A 19,255-nucleotide genomic window follows, 5' to 3' on the forward strand; every position below is an offset into this window, starting at 1 on the left:
CAGCTGCAACAGACATCAAATCCACTTCATACACAAGTATTTCCTACAAAAACCCACATTTTAACATAACAATCTTTGCAAAGACAGGAACAGTACCGATATTGTTTCTCTTTACGTGCAAAAATTGCCATCACGGGTATCTCATTCACATCTATGTTTTGAGTAATGCATTATTTGAGTTAAAGGTACATTGCGCTGATTTCTAACATCAACAATCTACCTTTGAGGTTAAATTGAGAATTTAAGAATTGCACTGGTTGATTAACTTCTCTGTCCCATGACATGTCAACAAGCTAATGTGGTCTGGAGCCTCTGTGGAGCAGAAGTGAGCATCGGGCTACAGAGTTCTGGTTAGCTCACTTCTTCCTTACTCCACTCCTCCAATTTTTTTAACTTTTCACACTTCAGACCCAGCTGATGCTGACTCAAGTGACATCACTTCAGGACATTCGGGGACTTCACACAAAAGGCTTTATAGTACTATTAACATATGCAGTACTCTCCCACACCTGGAAACACGAGCTTTGTGGAGCTCATGAAATCCTCTACAGACACTCATGGACCCCAGAAGATGAACCCCCTAGACCTCTCCTCTAGCAGCAACATCTTCAGAGGATAAACCTTTTAGATCACGAGCTTTCCTTTGGACGGGAAAAGCGAGTCAGGATGGAAAAGACTGAATGCTTTTGGATGTTTGCAGTGTAAACAGAACATATTTAAATCTGTTTGATTTGTTGAATAGCTGATTAAAGCGCTGAAGAAGCTGAAGCCTTCTGCTGCATCACTGAGACGAACACAGCGAGCAGGAGGACCGCAGCTCCTCCAGCCTTTTGAACGCCCACAGTTACAAAAATGTTGGTGTGTATTGTCGTTGTGTGGCGAGCCGCCCACCCTGTGGCAGATGGGGGTTTGGCCACTCCACGCACACACACACACACGCACACGCACACACACACACACACACACACACACACACACACACACACTGCAATGAACAGGCTCAGAAACCAAATACACACAATTAGAAAACACACACTTTCTCACAGGCACAAACACTCCCACATGCACACGCACACACACACAAATACACAGTTTCGACAGCTCTCAATGTAACTCTCTCTCTCTCTCTCTCTCTCTCTCACACACACACACACACACACACACGCACACACACACAAATACACAGTTTCGACAGCTCTCAATGTAACTCTCTCTCTCTCTCTTACACACACACACACACACACACACACACACACACACACACACACACACACACACACACACACACACACACAATACGTGCTTTCATTTGTCCTGTAACAAATATACACACCAACACACACACTTTCTCTGTCAAAATCTGATGAACAAACACACACAAACCCACCCACACACACACACAATCTTTCTTTTTCCTCTCTCCGCACACACACACACACACACACACACACACACACACACACACACACACACACACTGCTCCATTGGGACAGTGCCCTGCTTCCACCCTTCGCCCACGCTCCTCCGGGCCGCCGAGGCTCTGGGGGTTTTTGGTTTTGTGTTTGGTGGCTCGGGGTGTCAGCCGGGGGTCCGGCGGCTCGGCAGACCCCACCACGCCGATTAATCATCTGTCATCTGCAGTTTTTGTTAATATGGATCTTTGTCTTCGTCCTCAAACGATGCTTGGGTCGGGCCGGCCGGCCTGCTTGCCGCCTGCCGTCCCCCCTTTTCCATTTTTACAACCGAAAAACAACAAAACCAACCGAACTGCCTCTTTCTGTGTCTTTCTTTCTCCAAGTGGAAGGTTTCATGCCGTCATCTGCTGCTCCAAAGAAATGTGTGACCCTGGAGACCTCATATTGACACCTGACTTTTGTAGCATCAAAGATACCGGAGCAGTAACAAAACAATAGGTTACTTTTCTCTTCCTTCCTAATGAGGAAATGTGATGATTTGTCCCTCAACTTTCATAATTTGTCTTATGCTAACTGCTGCTAGCTGCTTTGCGCAGTATTCCACGTTGTGATGCAGGTCTTGAGACTCAATAAAAGCATCTTTGTAACATCAAGCCCACTTAGAGTTATCCAATCCTTTCCTTCGGTCTTTGACTAAATTGTGTTGCCTTTATTTTAAACTGTCCATTTGTTCATTTATTATTTCGAAAGGGCCAGAAATGTGAGTTCTAGATGTTTCAAACCTGATCTTACAAATATTAATTTCATCATTTCTTCTTTGCTGCATGCAGCAACCCAGTTCCTCCAAATGGATCAATATAGTTTCATCCTTATTTTCCCTTTCATAGACTTTTATTTTGTATTTTTATAGACGAGCGAAAGGTAGTTATCTATGGTTTGGATGCACAAAGTACATTAAATACTGTTCTGCTACTGTTGGTGTCATGATAAAGATGTTTTGTTTGTTAAATGGTGGATGACTCATTTTTGAAGGACAAACTGCTCCTGGTTCATCCTGCAGCACAAGTTGGAGTTAAAGTCAATAGTCAGATGATGCAATACTACGAGTAAATATTTGTTAAATGATCCACCGAGGCCTGAAAGTACCTGATTATCTTTTATGAAACTACGTTGTGTTCAACCCGTAGGTGTTGTTTCGTTTGGAGAGGGGAAACTCTCGGGCCGGTTTGTCCGTTTGGATAACACACAAAGCATCATAAATCACTCTGATACGCTCCTGTTTTTAATTCGTAGGTGTCGCTCGCTTCTGATACTGGGGTGAAATACTTGATCAACCTGCACATGATTCAGGGTTGTAGAGGTTTTGGCGATGAACCCTCTAACCAAGCCGTCAATACCAGCATTGCATATTCATGGGAAATGTATTGACTGCTGAGTGTCGGATAATAGACATGCACGTCAATGAACGTTGGGCTGCGGTGAATGGCTTGAACACCATCTCTGGGACCCAGAATATGTCTTCAGTTACTCTCAGAGCTCGTCGACTGATATCAAACGAGGATAATTAGCTTTCTGAAGGTTTCAAATCAATTTAGCTGTTCATGAAGCCAAAGAAACAACGGACGAAATAAGTCCTGCTGTGTTGAGCCAGAGCATTTCAAACTGACTGGTTAGGCCTCGTCCAACAAACTACAATTTAAGCACTTTAACTATATTCATCGTTGGGTTGCGGAAGCAAATAATGAAACAAAACTAGTGTAGCTTCACTATAGTATTTTTTGCACGAAGTGGAAAACTGATATATAGAAAATGTTGGGCTTATTCATCAAAAAAGGCATGAAAACAAAGGAAATGTTGGCAAAATATAAAAGTGAAAGCAGGAACAATAATCAGACTACAAACACAAAAATATTGCAGAACTGTAATTAACTACATTTTTTTTTCAAATTTCAAATCAAAGTTGCTTTTACCAGCGAAATGTTTGACATTGCTGCTCTCACAATAATCTCAGATATAAGATTTAACCGGAAGATTTCAATTCAAATGCATTTAATTTGAACTATATTTACTAATCCACACAAAATCCATCTCCAAATCAAGCTGTTCAACCCACAATCAAATTAGGGATAAAACTAACAATTAGTGATTATTTTCTCGATGAATCAATAAATGTTTTGTCTATTAGAAAGTAGAAAATCCACACCCAGAGCCTGAGCCAAAGATGTGTAATTTACTGCCACAGAAAAAACAAATCCTCACATTTAAGAAGCTGGAACTGGAGGATGTTTGTTAGGAAGATTGACCGAAATGATTCAACCACTAAAACAGTGGCAGAATTTCCTGAGGACCAACTGATCGATGAATCGATGATCGACTAACCGTTTTACCTCCCCAGTAAATGAAATGTCCACAATTTGTAAATAAAAGTGGCATCTAATCTTACAAAATGATGAAAGGAACCCAACGTTTAGGCCTTTTGTTGACTCCTGGTATCAAGCCTCAATCTATTTCCCTCAGAAAACACACTATAGCTACACAGAATCAGCATAATTTAATAAAGCGTACTACCAGAGAAGAAAGCCTTTCACAAATACCATTGACTACCACTAAATAATTGCATTATTTCCCTTTTGAAAAGCTACTTCCATGTTTATCTTATAGAAAGCTAAAGACCGAAAATTGTGAACGTTGATTGTATTTGACTTCTCTGTTTTCCAGGTGTTTGAGCTGTTATTTAAACCTGTTTATCTTCATCACACACAAACACATAAATCCTCTCATACGAAATGATGTAAACACAAAAAAGAAATAATCAGATGGTAAAGTTGAGCACCAGGAGACACAGAACGGCCAATATGAACAGAATTCAAACCCTGAAAAGAAGTGATGTTTCACTTCTTTTCCATCTTTTTGATGCCACTCGATGTGATTTGTACAATGAATTCATTTCATGAAGCTACTTATCATCAAGAAGGTCCAAGTAAAACTAGTTGGTATCCCTCCACTATCTCCCAGCTTATGCGACAAAAGAGCAAACTCACTTTAAAACCTGCGGTGAAGAGAAATCCTCCTTGTCCTCCGTCCAGCGGGCCTCCTCCTCGCTCTCCAGAGAGATGGAGGGATGGGTGGAGAAAGAGAAAGACAACGTGAGGGGGACGACGGAGAGGGATCGGAGACGCTTCTGGAGATGAATGAAGCCCGACGTTTGTCACTCGGTTCACAAAGTTACCCGCTCTGGATTTCTGGCTCGCCCCCGGAAAGGGTCATCATCACCCGGGGTCTGAGTGGGCTGCCAATGACAAAAAGATAGAGAGAGAGAGAGAGAGAGAGAGAGTGTAGGGGGGGGGGGGGGGGGGACAATACAATTGTTCCCACCTCACTTTGTTTCCACCCTCACAGTTAAAATTGTTATGGTAATGAAGTAGATTTTTTGCTGGACAGCAGATTGTAACAGAGAGATGTTTCTTTGACTGGAAGTGGAGGCCGGAGATGTTCGAGGAGCTGCTGCTCTGGACACGATGATGATGATGATGATGATGTGTAGAAACACTCTAAATACTAGAAGCAGTGAAGGATCTTTTACTTTAGTAAAAGTACTAATACCACACTCTGAAAACTACTCCACTACAGGTAAAAGTCCTGCATTCAAGTAAAAGTAGGAAAGTATTATCAGCTAAATGTACTTCAAGTACTTCAAGTAAAAGTAATGATTGTGCAGTGTCACTGTTTTACTATCACATTTCTGCTGCATTAATGTGTGTGTTGCATTTTACTGCTGTAGATGTTCTTTCTTCATTTATATGTTTCAAAGTTTATTCTACAATAATGCATCATATTCTACAAGACCACGTGACGTCGCTGTCCTGTGACAACCACGTATCTCTAAAGAGCTCAGAGAAACAGCCCTGTTTTCAGATTTGTGACGATGCGTTTTCTTTCAGCTGATCCAAGAGACTTTTTAAACGGTTTATTTAGCTTCAGGAGAACCTAAAGGAACACTTCATCCTTTCAGTTTGCACACATTCTAAATCAACACACCTGGAGATACGTGGTTTTCACTGGACAGGAAGGTGATGGAGACTGTAATCTGGAAAGTAACTAAAGCTGACAGACAAATGTAGTGGAGCGAAAATACTCTGAGATGTATAGTAGAGGTATAAAATGCAGTACTTGAAAAAATGTACTTACACCACTGCCAAAATGTTACAGATCAAAAGTATATTCCAAAGGACACTTAATTAATCAATGGTTTCTGTTGAACTATCTTAAGTATTTGTGCTTCTTAGTTTGAGGAACATGTATTTTGTTGTGTCTGCGTGAAAAATAAAACAGGATGGAAATGTGACATTTCTGTTTGTTTCATGTATTAATGTGAGGGAGGTGACAGTCTCCTCATCGCTCCACTCAGATCTGATGTTTTCAGCTCTTCATGCTTCATACGTCATCTTTTATACACTAAGTCTGTTTCCACTTTGGTTTTATCGATACAATAACTTTTACACCTCAAACGAGAGGAAAAAGGTTTTTTTTGTGATATTGAACATCAACATTTCATGTGTGTCTTTGAATCCATACATGCATAAATACGTGTGTGTGTGTGTGTGTGTGTGTGTGTGTGTGTGTGTGTGTGTGTGTTGAAGGGGTTGCCAGAGCAAAAAGGGCAACCCCCTTGTCCTCCTCGGGGGCCTGAGTGGGCGGACGGTCCTCGGCAGATGGATTGCTGCTCGCCACTGGTCACTTCATAAACCTGGAACAGATTAATAATATGAATATATAGCGTTTGGTTTATTTCTTTAAACCAGTTGTTTTTTATCAGATTGAAATACAGCATTTTGAAAGTGTTGGTTTAGAGAATTGATATTCCTGAAATGTCTCTTTATGTGTTCATTTGTTCAATTTTGGGTCCTTTGTGTGTTTCTGAATGTCAAATGTGAAACAGTTCTTTATTTAATTGAAAATGTCCTTACTTCTCTCCTAGACTATATTCTCATAATCTGTCTGAATGCCAATAACATTAGTTTAGATAAGCAGTCGTAAAAGTAACGTTTAGTTATTTATAGGCCTACTTTACATCTATTCCTTCCATGCTATCGTCTACTTCCGTTCCAATACATTAGCCTGACAGCTTTACTTTAGAAATTACGATTTTTGCATAAAAACACATGAAGAGTTTATAAAACATGATGTTTTGTTATAGATTAAACCAACCAACAGTTCACAAGTCGATCTCTCACCGAGTTTGGTATCCCAAGACTAATACAAGTAGAACAACAGCTGAATCGATTGAAGCAATAAAACATTTCAGCTTCACAAATGTGAAGATTTGTTACTTTTCCTTTTAACAATGTTAAAAATCGTTATGTATTCACAATAATGTGGAGGTTTGGACTGTTGGTTGGACAAAACCAACATTGTGAAGGGGTCCCTTTGGGCTCATTTCTCACTATATTCACAATTACATTTTTACAAACCAAACAATCAATGGATTAATTAATGGAGAAAATAATCATTAATCAGCATTAATCAGCAGAAATCTGCAGAATAATGAAATTAATCACAAGTTAATAGTAAGAGTAAAATTCTGCTTTTACATTAATGCATGAGCAATAATGATATATATCTATATATATATAGATATATATGTGTGTGTAATAGTATAACAGTCACAGAGGACATTTCTATACTTTTAATACTATAAATAGCCTACATTTTCCTGTTTATACTTAGCCTACGTACTTTTCTAAAATAACATTTTTAATGCAGGACTATTACTTGTAAAGGAGTATTTTTACAGTGTGGTGTTAGCATAGACTGTATATTACTCAGTAAACCTACTTTTACTTCAGTAAAGCATCTGTGTACTGCTCCCACCACTCTGTACAATGTCGCCACCTAGTGGAAGAATTCTGAACTTTATACTAACCTCCCGTGATGCCCCGCGCTGACGCCGTCACATGGGTCCTGTTGGCCAATGGCGGCGTTTGTTTGGCCGTTACTCTCCTCCTATTGGTTCAGCAAAATTTAAAAGTACAGTTTGAAATGTTGAAAACTGAGGTTTTTAAGAGCGCCAGAGAGCTCATCTGTGGACACATATTGTGTTGTCAGAGGAGTCAGAAAAACGCTAAATATATAATTTATAAAATAATTGTATTGGTGGAAACAATAAGCGGACTTTACGTAAAGGGAGAGCGGCACGATACGTGCACGACGTCATTCGGTGAGTTAACGTTCCTTTGGAGTAACGCCGGTTTTTAACTTAAGCTAACTTAAGCTAACTAACATGCTAACTTCCACTTATTAGCCGACAGCGGTTCTCTCATCACTTTAAATGTTCACCAACGACCAACCGGCTGCGTTGTGTTATTTGTTTTATGCGCTCATTTTAAAGTGTGTGACTGTACTTTCAGACTGATTTCTGCGGAGGAGAACGTCTCTCTGCAGCCATGGCTTCACACAACCTGAGCGGCTTGAAACGGGACGAGAAGGGGAGAAACATCCAGGTGGTGGTCAGATGCAGGTATGGACAGAAAAACCAGAGGAAGACCTTCTTCTTCTGTGGTGTTAAACGGCAGCTTGCATCGTTTTTGTTGCATTACTGCCAAAAGGAAGACCTTTCCAGATCTTCTACTTCAGTGAAAGGAGCAACACTACAGTGTGGAAACACTGCTGACGTTACCATTTAAAAGTCCTGCATTCAAAATCTGACTCGAATAAAAGCAACAAAATGTTTATTAGAGTTTTTGAGGATTCTGGGAATACTTGCAGAACAGCTGTGTTTGTTACTAAACAGCCTTTTGTATGGGTTTATGAAAAACAGGATTTGTCTCTCTTTCATTAAAAGCAACTCTGTCCCTTAAACATGAGGCATAAAGGATGGCTTCATTATTCCACTATTTAAGGTATTTAAGGAAACTATGTAATCCCCAGCTGTTAGTCTGAGATCTTTAAATGTTTAACAGCCAAGCGGATGTTAATAGTGTGGCGTAAAAGAACGACGCTTCCTTTCCTCATAGTATCTCAAATCTTATTTGCGATCACGTTTTAATGGTCTAGCAACAGATAAATGGATAATTTCTTGTCTTCCGTTAGAGGAACATTTGTTCCCCACAGCCTGCACACGCATAAGATCAATTCATGATAAAAACATAGCCACAAGGTACATAAGTCACAAAAACATGAGTCCATTCAGTGGTCCTGCTGCAGTCTGTCGAGGGCACGAAGCTCTTACTGTAGCGTGCTTTTTTTACACATCACAGATCTTTATCTGTAGCCAGATGATGGGAGACTGGGGTTGCGTGCTAGAGGTCTGCTCTGCATGTGATGGAGGTGTCGATAAGGGCCGAGAGGTTGGGCGTAGGGAGACCAATGACGTTAGAGGCGTTTATGCCTGTTGGTGACGGAGAGCATGGTGGATGAGGATGAGCTCTATGGTCCTCCTGTACAGGAGGAGGAGCAGAACGTGTGCCTGAGAGGGCCTTGAGGCAGCATCTGTGGATCTCAGTAGTGTGATGATCAAAGCTGAGTTTATTGTCACGGGTGCTTCCAAAATACGTGGCAGTAGGAGGTACTGGGTTCATTGTAGGGCTTGCTTGAAAGAGGGCAAGAACACCATCCGGCCTGCATCTATTAAAGTCTCCCGTGATTAACAGCTCTTCTACATAACGTACATGTTGTTGTTGTTGTTGTTTGTGGCTGTGGTTGGTACGTTAGCCGAATAATGGCGTCACTAAACCCTTATTCGTAGCTACGATGTCATTCAGAGAAGTCACGTCCGTCTCTGCTGCGTCACGTTTTCAGGCCTTTCAACACGATGGAGCGCAAGTCGTCCTACGGGGTCATGGACTGCGATTCGAGCAGGAAGGAGGTTAGCGTGAAGACGGGAGGGATGAACGACAAGGCGTCACGAAAGACCTACACGTTTGACATGGTGAGTGGATGCAGACACTTCTTAAATGTGTCCAGTGGGGAGTCCTGAAGACGTCCAGGGCCGACCGGAATGATCAGAATCGAGGCACATTTTAATGGATCTGTATCGGCAGAAAGGAAGCGATCCTAGCAGATAGATGTTTAATCAACATTTTATTTATCTAAAAAGTTGATCTCCATCTCTAGTAGTTACAGACTTAAACCAGTTGATAGCGTGGCCCCTCTGTCACACCGTGATTAATGCAAAGAACTTACTTTAGAAGTCCACTGGAGTTTTTTTTTTGAATTCTTTTAATATAATATTTTATAACAGGTATTCGGTCAAGCTGCCAAGCAGATTGAAGTGTACAGGAGCGTCGTTTGTCCCATTCTGGATGAAGTCATCATGGGATACAACTGCACTGTTTTTGCGTGAGTTTTAATGCTTTAGTAAAATCTTCATTTTCTGTTACCTGTGTTCTCAACTGTACTTAAATAATGCGTTGAATTGCATCTTTTATCAACATGAAGTAAAAACCTGTTGATTTTGTTGTTCAGCTACGGTCAGACTGGAACAGGAAAGACGTTCACCATGGAGGGAGAGAGGAGCCCAGACGAGGAGTTCACCTGGGAGGAGGTGAGAGAAGAGCCGTGAATCTCTACTGCCTCATCAGAGAGTAACGGGGCTTTAAAGAGCAGGAAACTGAGCTGACTAACTGTTTGGGTTTCTAGGACCCGCTGGCCGGTATCATCCCCAGAACGCTGCACCAGATTTTTGAGAAGCTCTCTGAGAACGGCACCGAGTTCTCTGTTAAAGTCTCTCTGCTGGAGATCTACAACGAGGAGCTGTTCGACCTGCTCAGCCCCAGCGAGGACGTCACCGAGCGGCTGCAGCTGTTCGACGACCCTCGTAACAAGGTAACTCGTGTTGAGTGTCTGCTGTTATGGTGCTGCTGTTGAGTGCTGAGCTCTGTTCTGATGGCCGTGTGGTGTGTTGCAGCGCGGCGTGGTGGTGAAGGGCCTGGAGGAGATCACGGTTCACAACAAAGATGAAGTTTATCAGATCCTGGAGAGAGGATCAGCCAAGAGGAGGACGGCCTCCACGCTCATGAACGCGTACTCCAGGTACTCGCCGAGACTAAACTATATTTCACACTTCCAGATGAGTTCTGTACAACCAGCTGCGACCAACATTTACCTGATCTGTTCACCGTTTCCCTGTTGTATCTCTGCAGCCGCTCCCACTCCGTGTTCTCGGTCACCATTCACATGAAGGAGATCACCATGGATGGAGAGGAGCTGGTGAAGATCGGCAAACTCAACCTGGTAATAATCCTTCATGTTCAATAGGAGAGGTTTTCTACTGGAAGACTTTAAACCGGAAGTAGTAAATGTACTGGTGATACTTTTCTACTGGTTAATACATAAGATATACTTATCTGACAGTACTAGGCTGCACAGATGTAATTACAATAATACTATGTAAAGTGTATGTTGGTATATTTAAATTAGAAAATTGCAGCAAACAGCCATCCTGTCTCCTCCCTCTCCAGGTGGATCTCGCCGGCAGTGAGAACATCGGGCGCTCCGGTGCGGTGGACAAGCGAGCTCGCGAGGCGGGAAACATCAACCAGTCTCTGCTGACGCTCGGCCGAGTGATCACCGCTCTGGTGGAGAAACGGCCTCACGTCCCGTACAGGTAGAGTCACGAATCAGTCGTGAAATCAAATCTGCAAATGACCGAGCATCGTTTTGTATTCAGGCTTTTGGAAAATGCGCTCTACCAGCAACTCTAAAGTTCACTAATCAAGATGTTGTGTCTATTTTTTTGTTTAATCTAAAGTGTTAAAATGAACAGATGTGATTTCTGGCTCCCTGCAAAGAAATAGTCCCACACATAGTCCTCAGTAAAACCATAAATGATCCTGTTTCAAGTTATTTATTGTCATCTGCTCAACAATTAAAGTGAAGCGGTGTCCCTCCAACAAACCTCAAGCTAAATGTATAAGAAGGCAAAAACAACTTGAGTAAAGACTGGACATAAAATTGTGCAGAAGTAAAATATAATGTATTAAATACAATATATGTTATTAATTCTTTCCACTTTGATTTTAGTTTCTTTAGCTTCCTTTTGTTCTCTGTATTTCTTCTATTTAAAGTACTTAACCAGAGAGGAGTCGTAGATCTGAACTAAAAATCACATGTTTCTGCTATTTAGCCTACTCATTAACATAAATAGGGTGGGCAAAATAATAGAAACACCTGTCAGTATAATGCAAAACAATTCAACAGACTTCATCCTTCAAAAAAGCATACATATGAATCCACACCTCTCTAAAACGGTCTCAACATCTGAACTTTATATCGTTCTTGAAGAAGAATATGTTGCAGGATTGTTGCATTATTGGACTTCACTAGTTTCAAGTAGTTGTAACTTATAAACTGGCAGCTAGAGTGTAGTATGCAGGTTATTTAACTGTTGTGTGTGACGTGTCTAGCTCCAATTACCAGATGGATAAATAATGTGCACTCTTCCAACAGAGAGTCTAAGCTCACCAGAATCCTGCAGGACTCTCTGGGAGGACGAACAAAAACCTCCATCATCGCCACCGTGTCGCCTTCCTCCAGCAACCTGGAGGTACGTTCTGTTGTCTCTGTGACTGTGTGCTTATGAGATATTACTTCGGTATTTTTAGCTCTATTTCAGAGCTCAGGTACACTTTGCATGCTCGTGATGATGCGATATACTTCCTGTCTGTGCAGGAGACTCTGAGCACGCTGGAGTACGCCAGCAGAGCCAAGAACATCATGAACAAGCCTGAGGTCAACCAGAAACTCACCAAGAGGACGCTCATTAAGGTAGAGATGAGTTTGATCTCTCGCTTAGAAAGGACAAATAACGTGCTGCATGTCGGGAGATGTTTTCCTTTCTCCATCTTTAAAGAAGATACTGACTCTCTGTCCACTCAGGAATACACGGAGGAGATCGAGCGTCTGAAGCGCGACCTGGCCGCCACTCGAGACAAGAACGGAGTTTATCTGTCTGCAGAGAACTACGAGTAGGTCGCATGGAAATGATGTAGAATGGAATTCTTCTAATCTTTGCTTGAGAAATTACTTTTCAACAAAAACAGTAGAATACATAAAAGTATGTTCATTCAGAACACTAGGTTTAATAAGATGTAGATTGTGTTCTGCTGTGACAGAAATGAACTGACAGTCTTGTGTGTGTGTGTTTCAGGAGCATGTTGGGTCAGATCACCTCTCATGAGGTGCACACAGTCGAGTACAGCGACAGGATCGCCGCCATGGAGGACGAGATCAAGAAGGTATTTTTTCTGAATTGTGTCTTCTTTTTTTTTCTGCTGCGATCACTTAAGAATTGCGAGTAGCAACATTTGGTTTCTTGTAACAGAAACTTGTGTTGACTTCACCAGACTTTTACACCAAGATGGAAAAGACTTCCTCCACATATTTATGTTTGATACAGCCGAGCTGCAGTTCACACTGCACACATTACTTTCTGTCACTAGAAAGTACAGTTTAACTGTGTCATCGCGTATTTATCGGCGCTGCCGTCGTGGTTTCTGCCGTCACTCACACTCCGTCCTCTCCGCAGGTCACTGAGCTGTTTGTGGACAGTAAAACCCGACTGGAGCAGTGCACTGTAGTCCTGGATGAGAAGCAGCAGAGGTGAGGGATCATTGTTTCACCTAAACCCGTCTACATTTGAAGTGAGACTGCAGGAGTTTAAAGCAGAGTAAAGTTGTACTCTTTGAAGAATGGATGTTTCTGTGTTGGTTTCAGGTTGGAGGAGACGAGCAGAGACCTGCAGCACACTAAGGAGAAGCTGAGTGAGGAGGAGTTTGTCTGCACGGAGCTCACCTCCGTCCAGGAATCTCTCTATGACACGGCAGGACAGGTGCAGACGAGTTTTACTGATGCTGACACATGACGCTTTCATATGCATTACGTTTGAGTGTGTTCTGATGTTTTAATAACTATTTCGATGTTGGCTAGTTCATATTTTTTCTCCTCACTTCCTTCTCTTTTTTTGTTCCTTTTTTCTCTTCGTGTACTTTCCATACTATTAATGATTTTCATATTCTTGTAATGTGGGCCCACGTTAAAGGAAGTTTGGTCAGAAACAGCTAAGACAGGAAGTTACCGGTAACTTCCTGTCTTAGCTGTTTCTGACCAAACTTCCTTTTTTTTTTTTGTTTTTCAGAAAAGATTCTAAATCGCAACAAAAATCAAACCTTTATTAGTCAGTGTGATCAGTACCAATCGATCTGAATATCATCATGTTATTGTTAATAGTGAGGCGTGCTCTGAATATCATTTAACATGTTTGTGTGTTGTGTGTCGTCCTCCAGCTGCTCAGTACAGTGGACGCCAGCACCGGTGACGTGTCGGGTCTCCACGAAAAGCTGGACAGGAAGAAAAAGGTGACACTTTTCGAACGCCACACAAGTGAAAACAATGCATTTATTTATCAATGTATGTCAGATCAACAAAACAAATAATGGCGTGACAAAATTCCTCTACTTTCTTAGCGACCAAAAACCATTTATTGTTGCCATGAGGCTGAAAACGGCTTCCTTTAGTAAAGTTTACCCGACAGAAAAATGTGAAAGATTCCATCAAAGATATTGAATTTTAAACATCAAACTCAGAAAATCTTTACTTTTACAATTTGAGAAACCTTTAGATAATGTAAACCTGCAGATAAATGTATCTGACAAAAAAATAAATACATGCAAAGTACACAAATATGATCTTTAGTTGACGGATCTGCACCTTTTGGACTCCGCGTTGGTGTCATGAGGACTAACGAACGCACTTGATTGAATTTGCAGGTGGAGCAGCACAACAGTGAGATCCAGCAGAGCTTTTCTCAGCGGATGGAGGGAGCGCTCGGCAGCATGCAGCGCTGCGTTCAGCAGCAAGGAGCCCAACACCACAACATGCTGAGCGGCTACTCGCAGGCCATCGGTGAGACCAGAGGGCTGCGCGGGATCATTCCAGTGGTGGAATCGTACATATTTAGTGTCTTAAAGGAGGGAATACTCTGTGTAATTTCAGACAAAAATGGATGTTCAAAGCAGAGTATTTATGCATTAAAGTATGTTTAGAATAGATCTTTAAAAGGATGTTTTAGACAGAGGGACTGATGTTGTCCTTTTTAACCTTAATGTGATTCTTTGGCAGGAAATTTACTTTTTCTGTCATCCTGGAGGTTCAGTGTGCAATTGCACCAATCAAGTCCTATTTCAACAGCATGAAGTTATTGTATAGACAGATAGTTAGATAATGGTGTCTAATACCCCAATTCTGTCCACCCCTGCTTCTCTGTACAGACGGAGTACTCGTGATGAACGAGGCGGCGCTGAAGGGAGCGCTGACCACCGTGGAGTCCTTCGTGGGTGGAGTCGGCCAGCTGGTGGCCGAGGGCGTGGCTCGCTGCCAGGACAGAGTGCAGCAACAGGAGGCGCTGTGTTTACGGGACAAGGAGACGCTGCTGCAGCTGCTGGTGAGGACAAGGACGACCTCCACAGTTAAATAGACAAGATGAGGGTTTTAAAGAAGTTTGATTTATTAATTTGGCCGTTACAAACCTAGTTCAGTTTTCCCCTCATACTTTTATCCTTATCCGGGTGGATAACTATTTTAAACAGCACTTGGATCACTGTGGGGCACATGAATCCTATTTGACTGCTTTCTTTAATGTTTTTGTGTGCAGGACGAGCATCAACAGGACATGGAGGAGGTGCTGGAGGCTCGGACTCTGATGGGTCTGTCAGCTGTGAAGGAGCTCAACGACACTCTGAGAGCCACCATGGAGACGCAGCGAGCTCTGGCCGACAAGGTGAGTTCATATCTTTATTTATACAATCAATGAAAGAAATCACTTGAAATTATACTTGATTTAAGTCCTTTAGAAACATGTTAACTTATGACTTTTTGTGTCCTGCACCTCCTTATCGTTTTCATTGTCTCCCCCTCAGGTGGAGGCGATGAAGGAGGTGGGTGTGTTCTTCAGCGGCTTGGTTCGGGAGCTGGCCGGGCTGCGGGAGGAAGCCGTGCAGAGCCTGAGCTCGCTGCAGGCCGAACATAACAAGCTGGAGGACGAGATCAGACAAGCGCAGGACAGACAGCAGGCGGTAAGAGCCGGTCTGCGAGACACGTTGCACATTCTTCCAGCGGCTACTGACTCAGAGTTTTAAAGTAAACTTTGTCCAAGATGACGATCTTGATTTGAGACAACACTAAGCCCGCTAAATTCATAAGTACATCTCTTTCTCTCGTGTTCAGCTGCCAGTCCAAACTACCACCGTGTATACTTGCACAGCTATTTTTCTAAGTTAAAACATAAACGGAAGACTAAAAATTGCTCAAAGTATCATAATCTTTCATTTAACCACAAGCTGAGTTTAGGTTTCCACAGTAAGACATTTACAAAGTATGATATTTAATTCCCCTATCTGTCATTTGATGTATGCAAACCAGAGTCATAACAGATTAGACTTTGTTGATGTTGGGCTTCTTTTTTTCTTTTCTTAGCTCTATTGTCACATTTCCATGTCTATAAATATTGTACATTTTTGAATATGTAAAATGGCATCATTCTCGTGCTTCCTGCTGTCAGGGTATGAAGCAGACCATGCAGTTCCTGCAGGACCAGCTCAACCTGCTGTCCCTGGGGGCCCAGAAGGACTACACAGATCTGCGCTCTGCTACCAAAGCGCTGCAGAAACCTCTACAGATCCTCCAGGAGAACATCAGCAGGTGAGTCACGAACGCACGGGAATGTTTTCCTTTCCAAAGTCGGCCTCTAAAATTGTGCCTTCATCCCCTTCTTTCACGTTGTGTCTCCCTGTGTGCAGCGGTTGCAGTACAGTCGAGCGTCAGGCCTCGGCCCAAGCTGACGTCCTCTCCTCCACCTCCTCCTCGCTCGCCTCCTCTCTGCGTCTGAACGCCGACGAAAGCCAGCAGGCGCTGGAGGAGATGACAGGCTGCTGCTCACACCTCCACAGCTCCGTGTCCGGTACGTCATTCCTTCAGTTATCGTTTAAACCCGCCTACAGCACATTCGGTGTACATTATTGCTGATGCTGTCGATTTGTGACCACAGGTCTGGTCCAACGTGATCTCCAGTGGAGCTCCAGAGCCATGGAGCATGCGGAGACTCAAGCCCAGGAACACCTCTCCATACTGGGGAAGATTTCCACTGAAGCTCAGACTCTCCATCAGGTAAAAATGGCCTCTGACTGCTGCATGTGGGTGTATTTTTATCTTGTTCCACAAAACATCCTTTTGTAAAACCTACTGAAGTTAAATTCTGCAGGTAATCCTGTACCTGTGGGTCTCAAATTATACTGAAGTTTGAGGTTTCACTGCATCACACCAAACGCTTCACCCTGCAGATAGAACTGGTCCTAACCTGCCCATAATGCTCCATCTTTTCTGCAGAGCGTCGAGATGCACTGCACCGAACAGCTCCGGACAACAGAGGAGGTGCTGTCCGGTCTGCAGGAGGAGGTGAAGCGGTCTCTGATGTCCGTGCAGAACCAGACCTCCCTGAACCGGACGGTCGTGGACCAACAGCAGGCCGAGCTCCGGGACAGCGTGGAGACGAGCCAACAGCTGGTCCACGGCTTCCTGCAGGAAGAGCTGCAGCAGGATGTTCCCACCGGTAAATGCTTCAACCAGAGTGTCCTTTTCATCTTAATTTTTTGTCTGTGTGTTACCAGTTTAAGAAATTAGTCTTTTTAATCCAAAAATCTGTCCTTTTTGGAGAGAACACACCAAGTCATTTAACCTGTCCAGCGTATAAACCAGTTCTGCTGTTGCCTTCAGGTGCGACCCCTCAGCGGCGGGACTTTGTGTATCCCAAGCGGCTGGAGAAGTTGCGGAGCCGCGGCGAGCTGCTGGAGAGCCTGAGGAGGCAGCAGGAGGCGCTGCAGGCCGCCATAGAGGAGGAGGAGGGCGAGGAAGAGGACGACAAAAACAGCCAGGTTGATCACGTAGGTTCACTTTTTTGCTTTCTTGTTGTTGAACGTAGGATGGTTCATCCATTAACAATGTTCACATAACCTTATTTATTAACAATAGGTTGATGTTTATTCATTGAATTCAGTTTAAATGCGCTCGGTAATATTGGTTTCACTGACTCATTTTACTGAGCTCCACAAATAGGCCACATTTTAAAAAGAAAAAGTTAATTTCTGCTCCATGTTTACCTTTCTCCTCTTGTGTCGTCGTGTGTAGGACTCTCTGGAGGACGAGCTGAGTATTTGTAATGAAAGCTTGGCCACAGAGCCGTCCTTCATCGACGAGAACCTCGTCTTCAACGAGAGCAAACGCGTTCCCTTCTTCAAGGTGATCAGCAAAAATAAACAGGGTTGAAAAATGTCTGAAAGTTTTAAATAGCGAGGTCTCATCGTTTGAGATGAATACTGAGCTTCCACGGGAAACGCTCATCAGCACATTTTGACTGTGTATTGCTAACAATGAATCTGTATTCCTGTAATTTCTCTTTCCCAGCAAAAGAAGGGTGGTAAGAAGGAGACAAAGATCCTCGCCAGGCAGAAAGCGTCAGAAAACGAACCCTCAACGCCACAGAAATCCAGACTACCACTCCGCTCTCAGAACTAAAACAGTTTAAATATATTCTTCTCAAACAATGTTGTTACTGTCCAACTCTTGTTTTTAACTTGTTTTGTCTTCTAAATGTTAAGATGCTGTGTAATGAATGTGTCTTGTTTTTAGTAGTGTATGACTCAACGCCTTCAAGTTGTTTGTAAAAATTAAAGAGATTTATACTTGTTTCATACTTTGGTGAATGATTGATTCCAGTAGATATAAACTTTCTTTATTCTGAGAGATGAACAGGATTTAATCTTGTTTGTCCAAATTGAGGAACTAAGACATGGTGACATTTTTTCTTTTTTTGTTAAGAGAAGCAAGAGGATCTGTCCCCAATACCCACAGTTACTTTATTTATATACCGTCTATGATTTACAAGTGGTCAAGTAACATAGTTCCACTATTATAAGCTTCGACTGTGTGGAGGGTTTTTCAGATCCATAAGAAAACTGGGCGAACTTCACCAATGATGGTGATATGACCAGAGACGTATAAAGAGCGAGTCTCGTCAATGGAAGTTTCCAAATGCTGACAAAGCAATTTAGATGCAAAGACATTAATAGAACTTGTAAAAATTGAGACAGAATTGCGATTTTTGCTAATAAATTAATGAATTCAACTATATTAATTGAGGGACATACGTATTTAGTTTGTCTTTTTTTTTTTTTTTTAAGTAAAATAAATGGATGAGTAAATATGTGTACTTCTAAGCACAAGGACAATAGGAGTAACCGTTTTTTACTGTCGGTTACTAGAGATGTACGCGTGGTGTCCGAAAAACTGCCTGCTAGACAACTTCATTCGTCACAATTAATACAAACTGTATAATGTTGACTTCAATATGTATTGCTGTTTCTCATATTTGCATCAACGTTCTTTATATTAGTAACAATTATACAGTGTAGAAATACTTAATATATGAAACGATATGTATTCATTTTATTAATAAACATTAGTTTATCTAGATTTGTATTCATCTGCCAAGTAATTAAAGCTTTAAAAATAAATGTAGTGCAGTAAAAACTACAATATTTCCCTCTAAAGTGTAGCACAAGTCCCTCAAAATAGTTCTTAGTACATCGGCTACTGCCAGTAGTACCTCTGATTCAGAGATGGGCCAGTCTGCACAATTAGTACTTTTACTTTTGTTACCTAAAGTACATTTTGGTGCAAATAGGCTACTTTGTACTTTTACTAAAGTAACACTTCAAATGCAGGTATTTTAATGTAATTGATTTTTAATCGGGCACACACACGGACACCTATGAGAAGAGGAGCTGGTCCTC

General features: G+C 42.2%; 1 protein-coding gene and 1 long non-coding RNA gene across 4 annotated transcripts; one reads left to right on the forward strand and one right to left on the reverse strand.

Annotated features, from left to right (window-relative positions):
- The first annotated feature begins 7,528 nt into the window (after window positions 1-7,528).
- kif11 (kinesin family member 11) lies at window positions 7,529-18,152 on the forward strand. 2 transcript variants are annotated; one of them, XM_076078963.1, is made up of 27 exons: window positions 7,529-7,632; window positions 7,823-7,932; window positions 9,213-9,342; window positions 9,655-9,752; window positions 9,879-9,957; window positions 10,053-10,238; window positions 10,321-10,445; window positions 10,556-10,646; window positions 10,874-11,019; window positions 11,862-11,958; window positions 12,084-12,179; window positions 12,291-12,379; window positions 12,562-12,649; window positions 12,940-13,013; window positions 13,128-13,242; window positions 13,697-13,768; window positions 14,180-14,315; window positions 14,681-14,853; window positions 15,064-15,189; window positions 15,329-15,484; window positions 15,970-16,109; window positions 16,208-16,368; window positions 16,456-16,574; window positions 16,794-17,016; window positions 17,181-17,347; window positions 17,592-17,702; window positions 17,868-18,152. In XM_076078963.1, the coding sequence occupies exons 2-27, from the start codon at window positions 7,859-7,861 to the stop codon at window positions 17,976-17,978; spliced, it is 3,183 nt and encodes a 1,060-aa protein (XP_075935078.1). In that variant the 5' UTR covers window positions 7,529-7,632; window positions 7,823-7,858; the 3' UTR covers window positions 17,979-18,152. The 2 variants fall into 2 exon arrangements, with proteins under 2 accessions (XP_075935078.1, XP_075935079.1); XM_076078964.1 differs by lacking the exon at window positions 7,529-7,632 and having other exon boundaries at window positions 7,776-7,932.
- On the reverse strand, window positions 13,504-18,875 carry LOC142934561 (uncharacterized). 2 transcript variants are annotated; one of them, XR_012947735.1, is made up of 3 exons: window positions 14,939-18,875; window positions 14,121-14,850; window positions 13,504-13,750 (listed from the first exon to the last, which is right to left on the reverse strand). It is a non-coding gene; the product is annotated as an uncharacterized LOC142934561 (long non-coding RNA). The 2 variants fall into 2 exon arrangements; XR_012947734.1 differs by lacking the exon at window positions 13,504-13,750 and having other exon boundaries at window positions 13,791-14,850.
- Window positions 18,876-19,255: the final 380 nt, after the last annotated feature.

This window comes from Anarhichas minor, unplaced genomic scaffold, assembly GCF_050575085.1.
Source record: "Anarhichas minor isolate MPS153535 unplaced genomic scaffold, ASM5057508v1 ptg000069l, whole genome shotgun sequence".
NCBI classification, from domain to species: Eukaryota; Metazoa; Chordata; class Actinopteri; order Perciformes; family Anarhichadidae; genus Anarhichas; species Anarhichas minor.

Coding starts and splice junctions, on each gene's coding strand:
- kif11 (XM_076078963.1), top strand. CDS start 7,859: ATGGCTTCACACAACCTGAGCGGCTTGAAACGGGACGAGAAGGGGAGA. Junction 10,446..10,555: donor CTCATGAACGCGTACTCCAG/GTACTCGCCGAG, acceptor GTATCTCTGCAG/CCGCTCCCACTCCGTGTTCT. Junction 16,575..16,793: donor AAGCTCAGACTCTCCATCAG/GTAAAAATGGCC, acceptor TCTTTTCTGCAG/AGCGTCGAGATGCACTGCAC.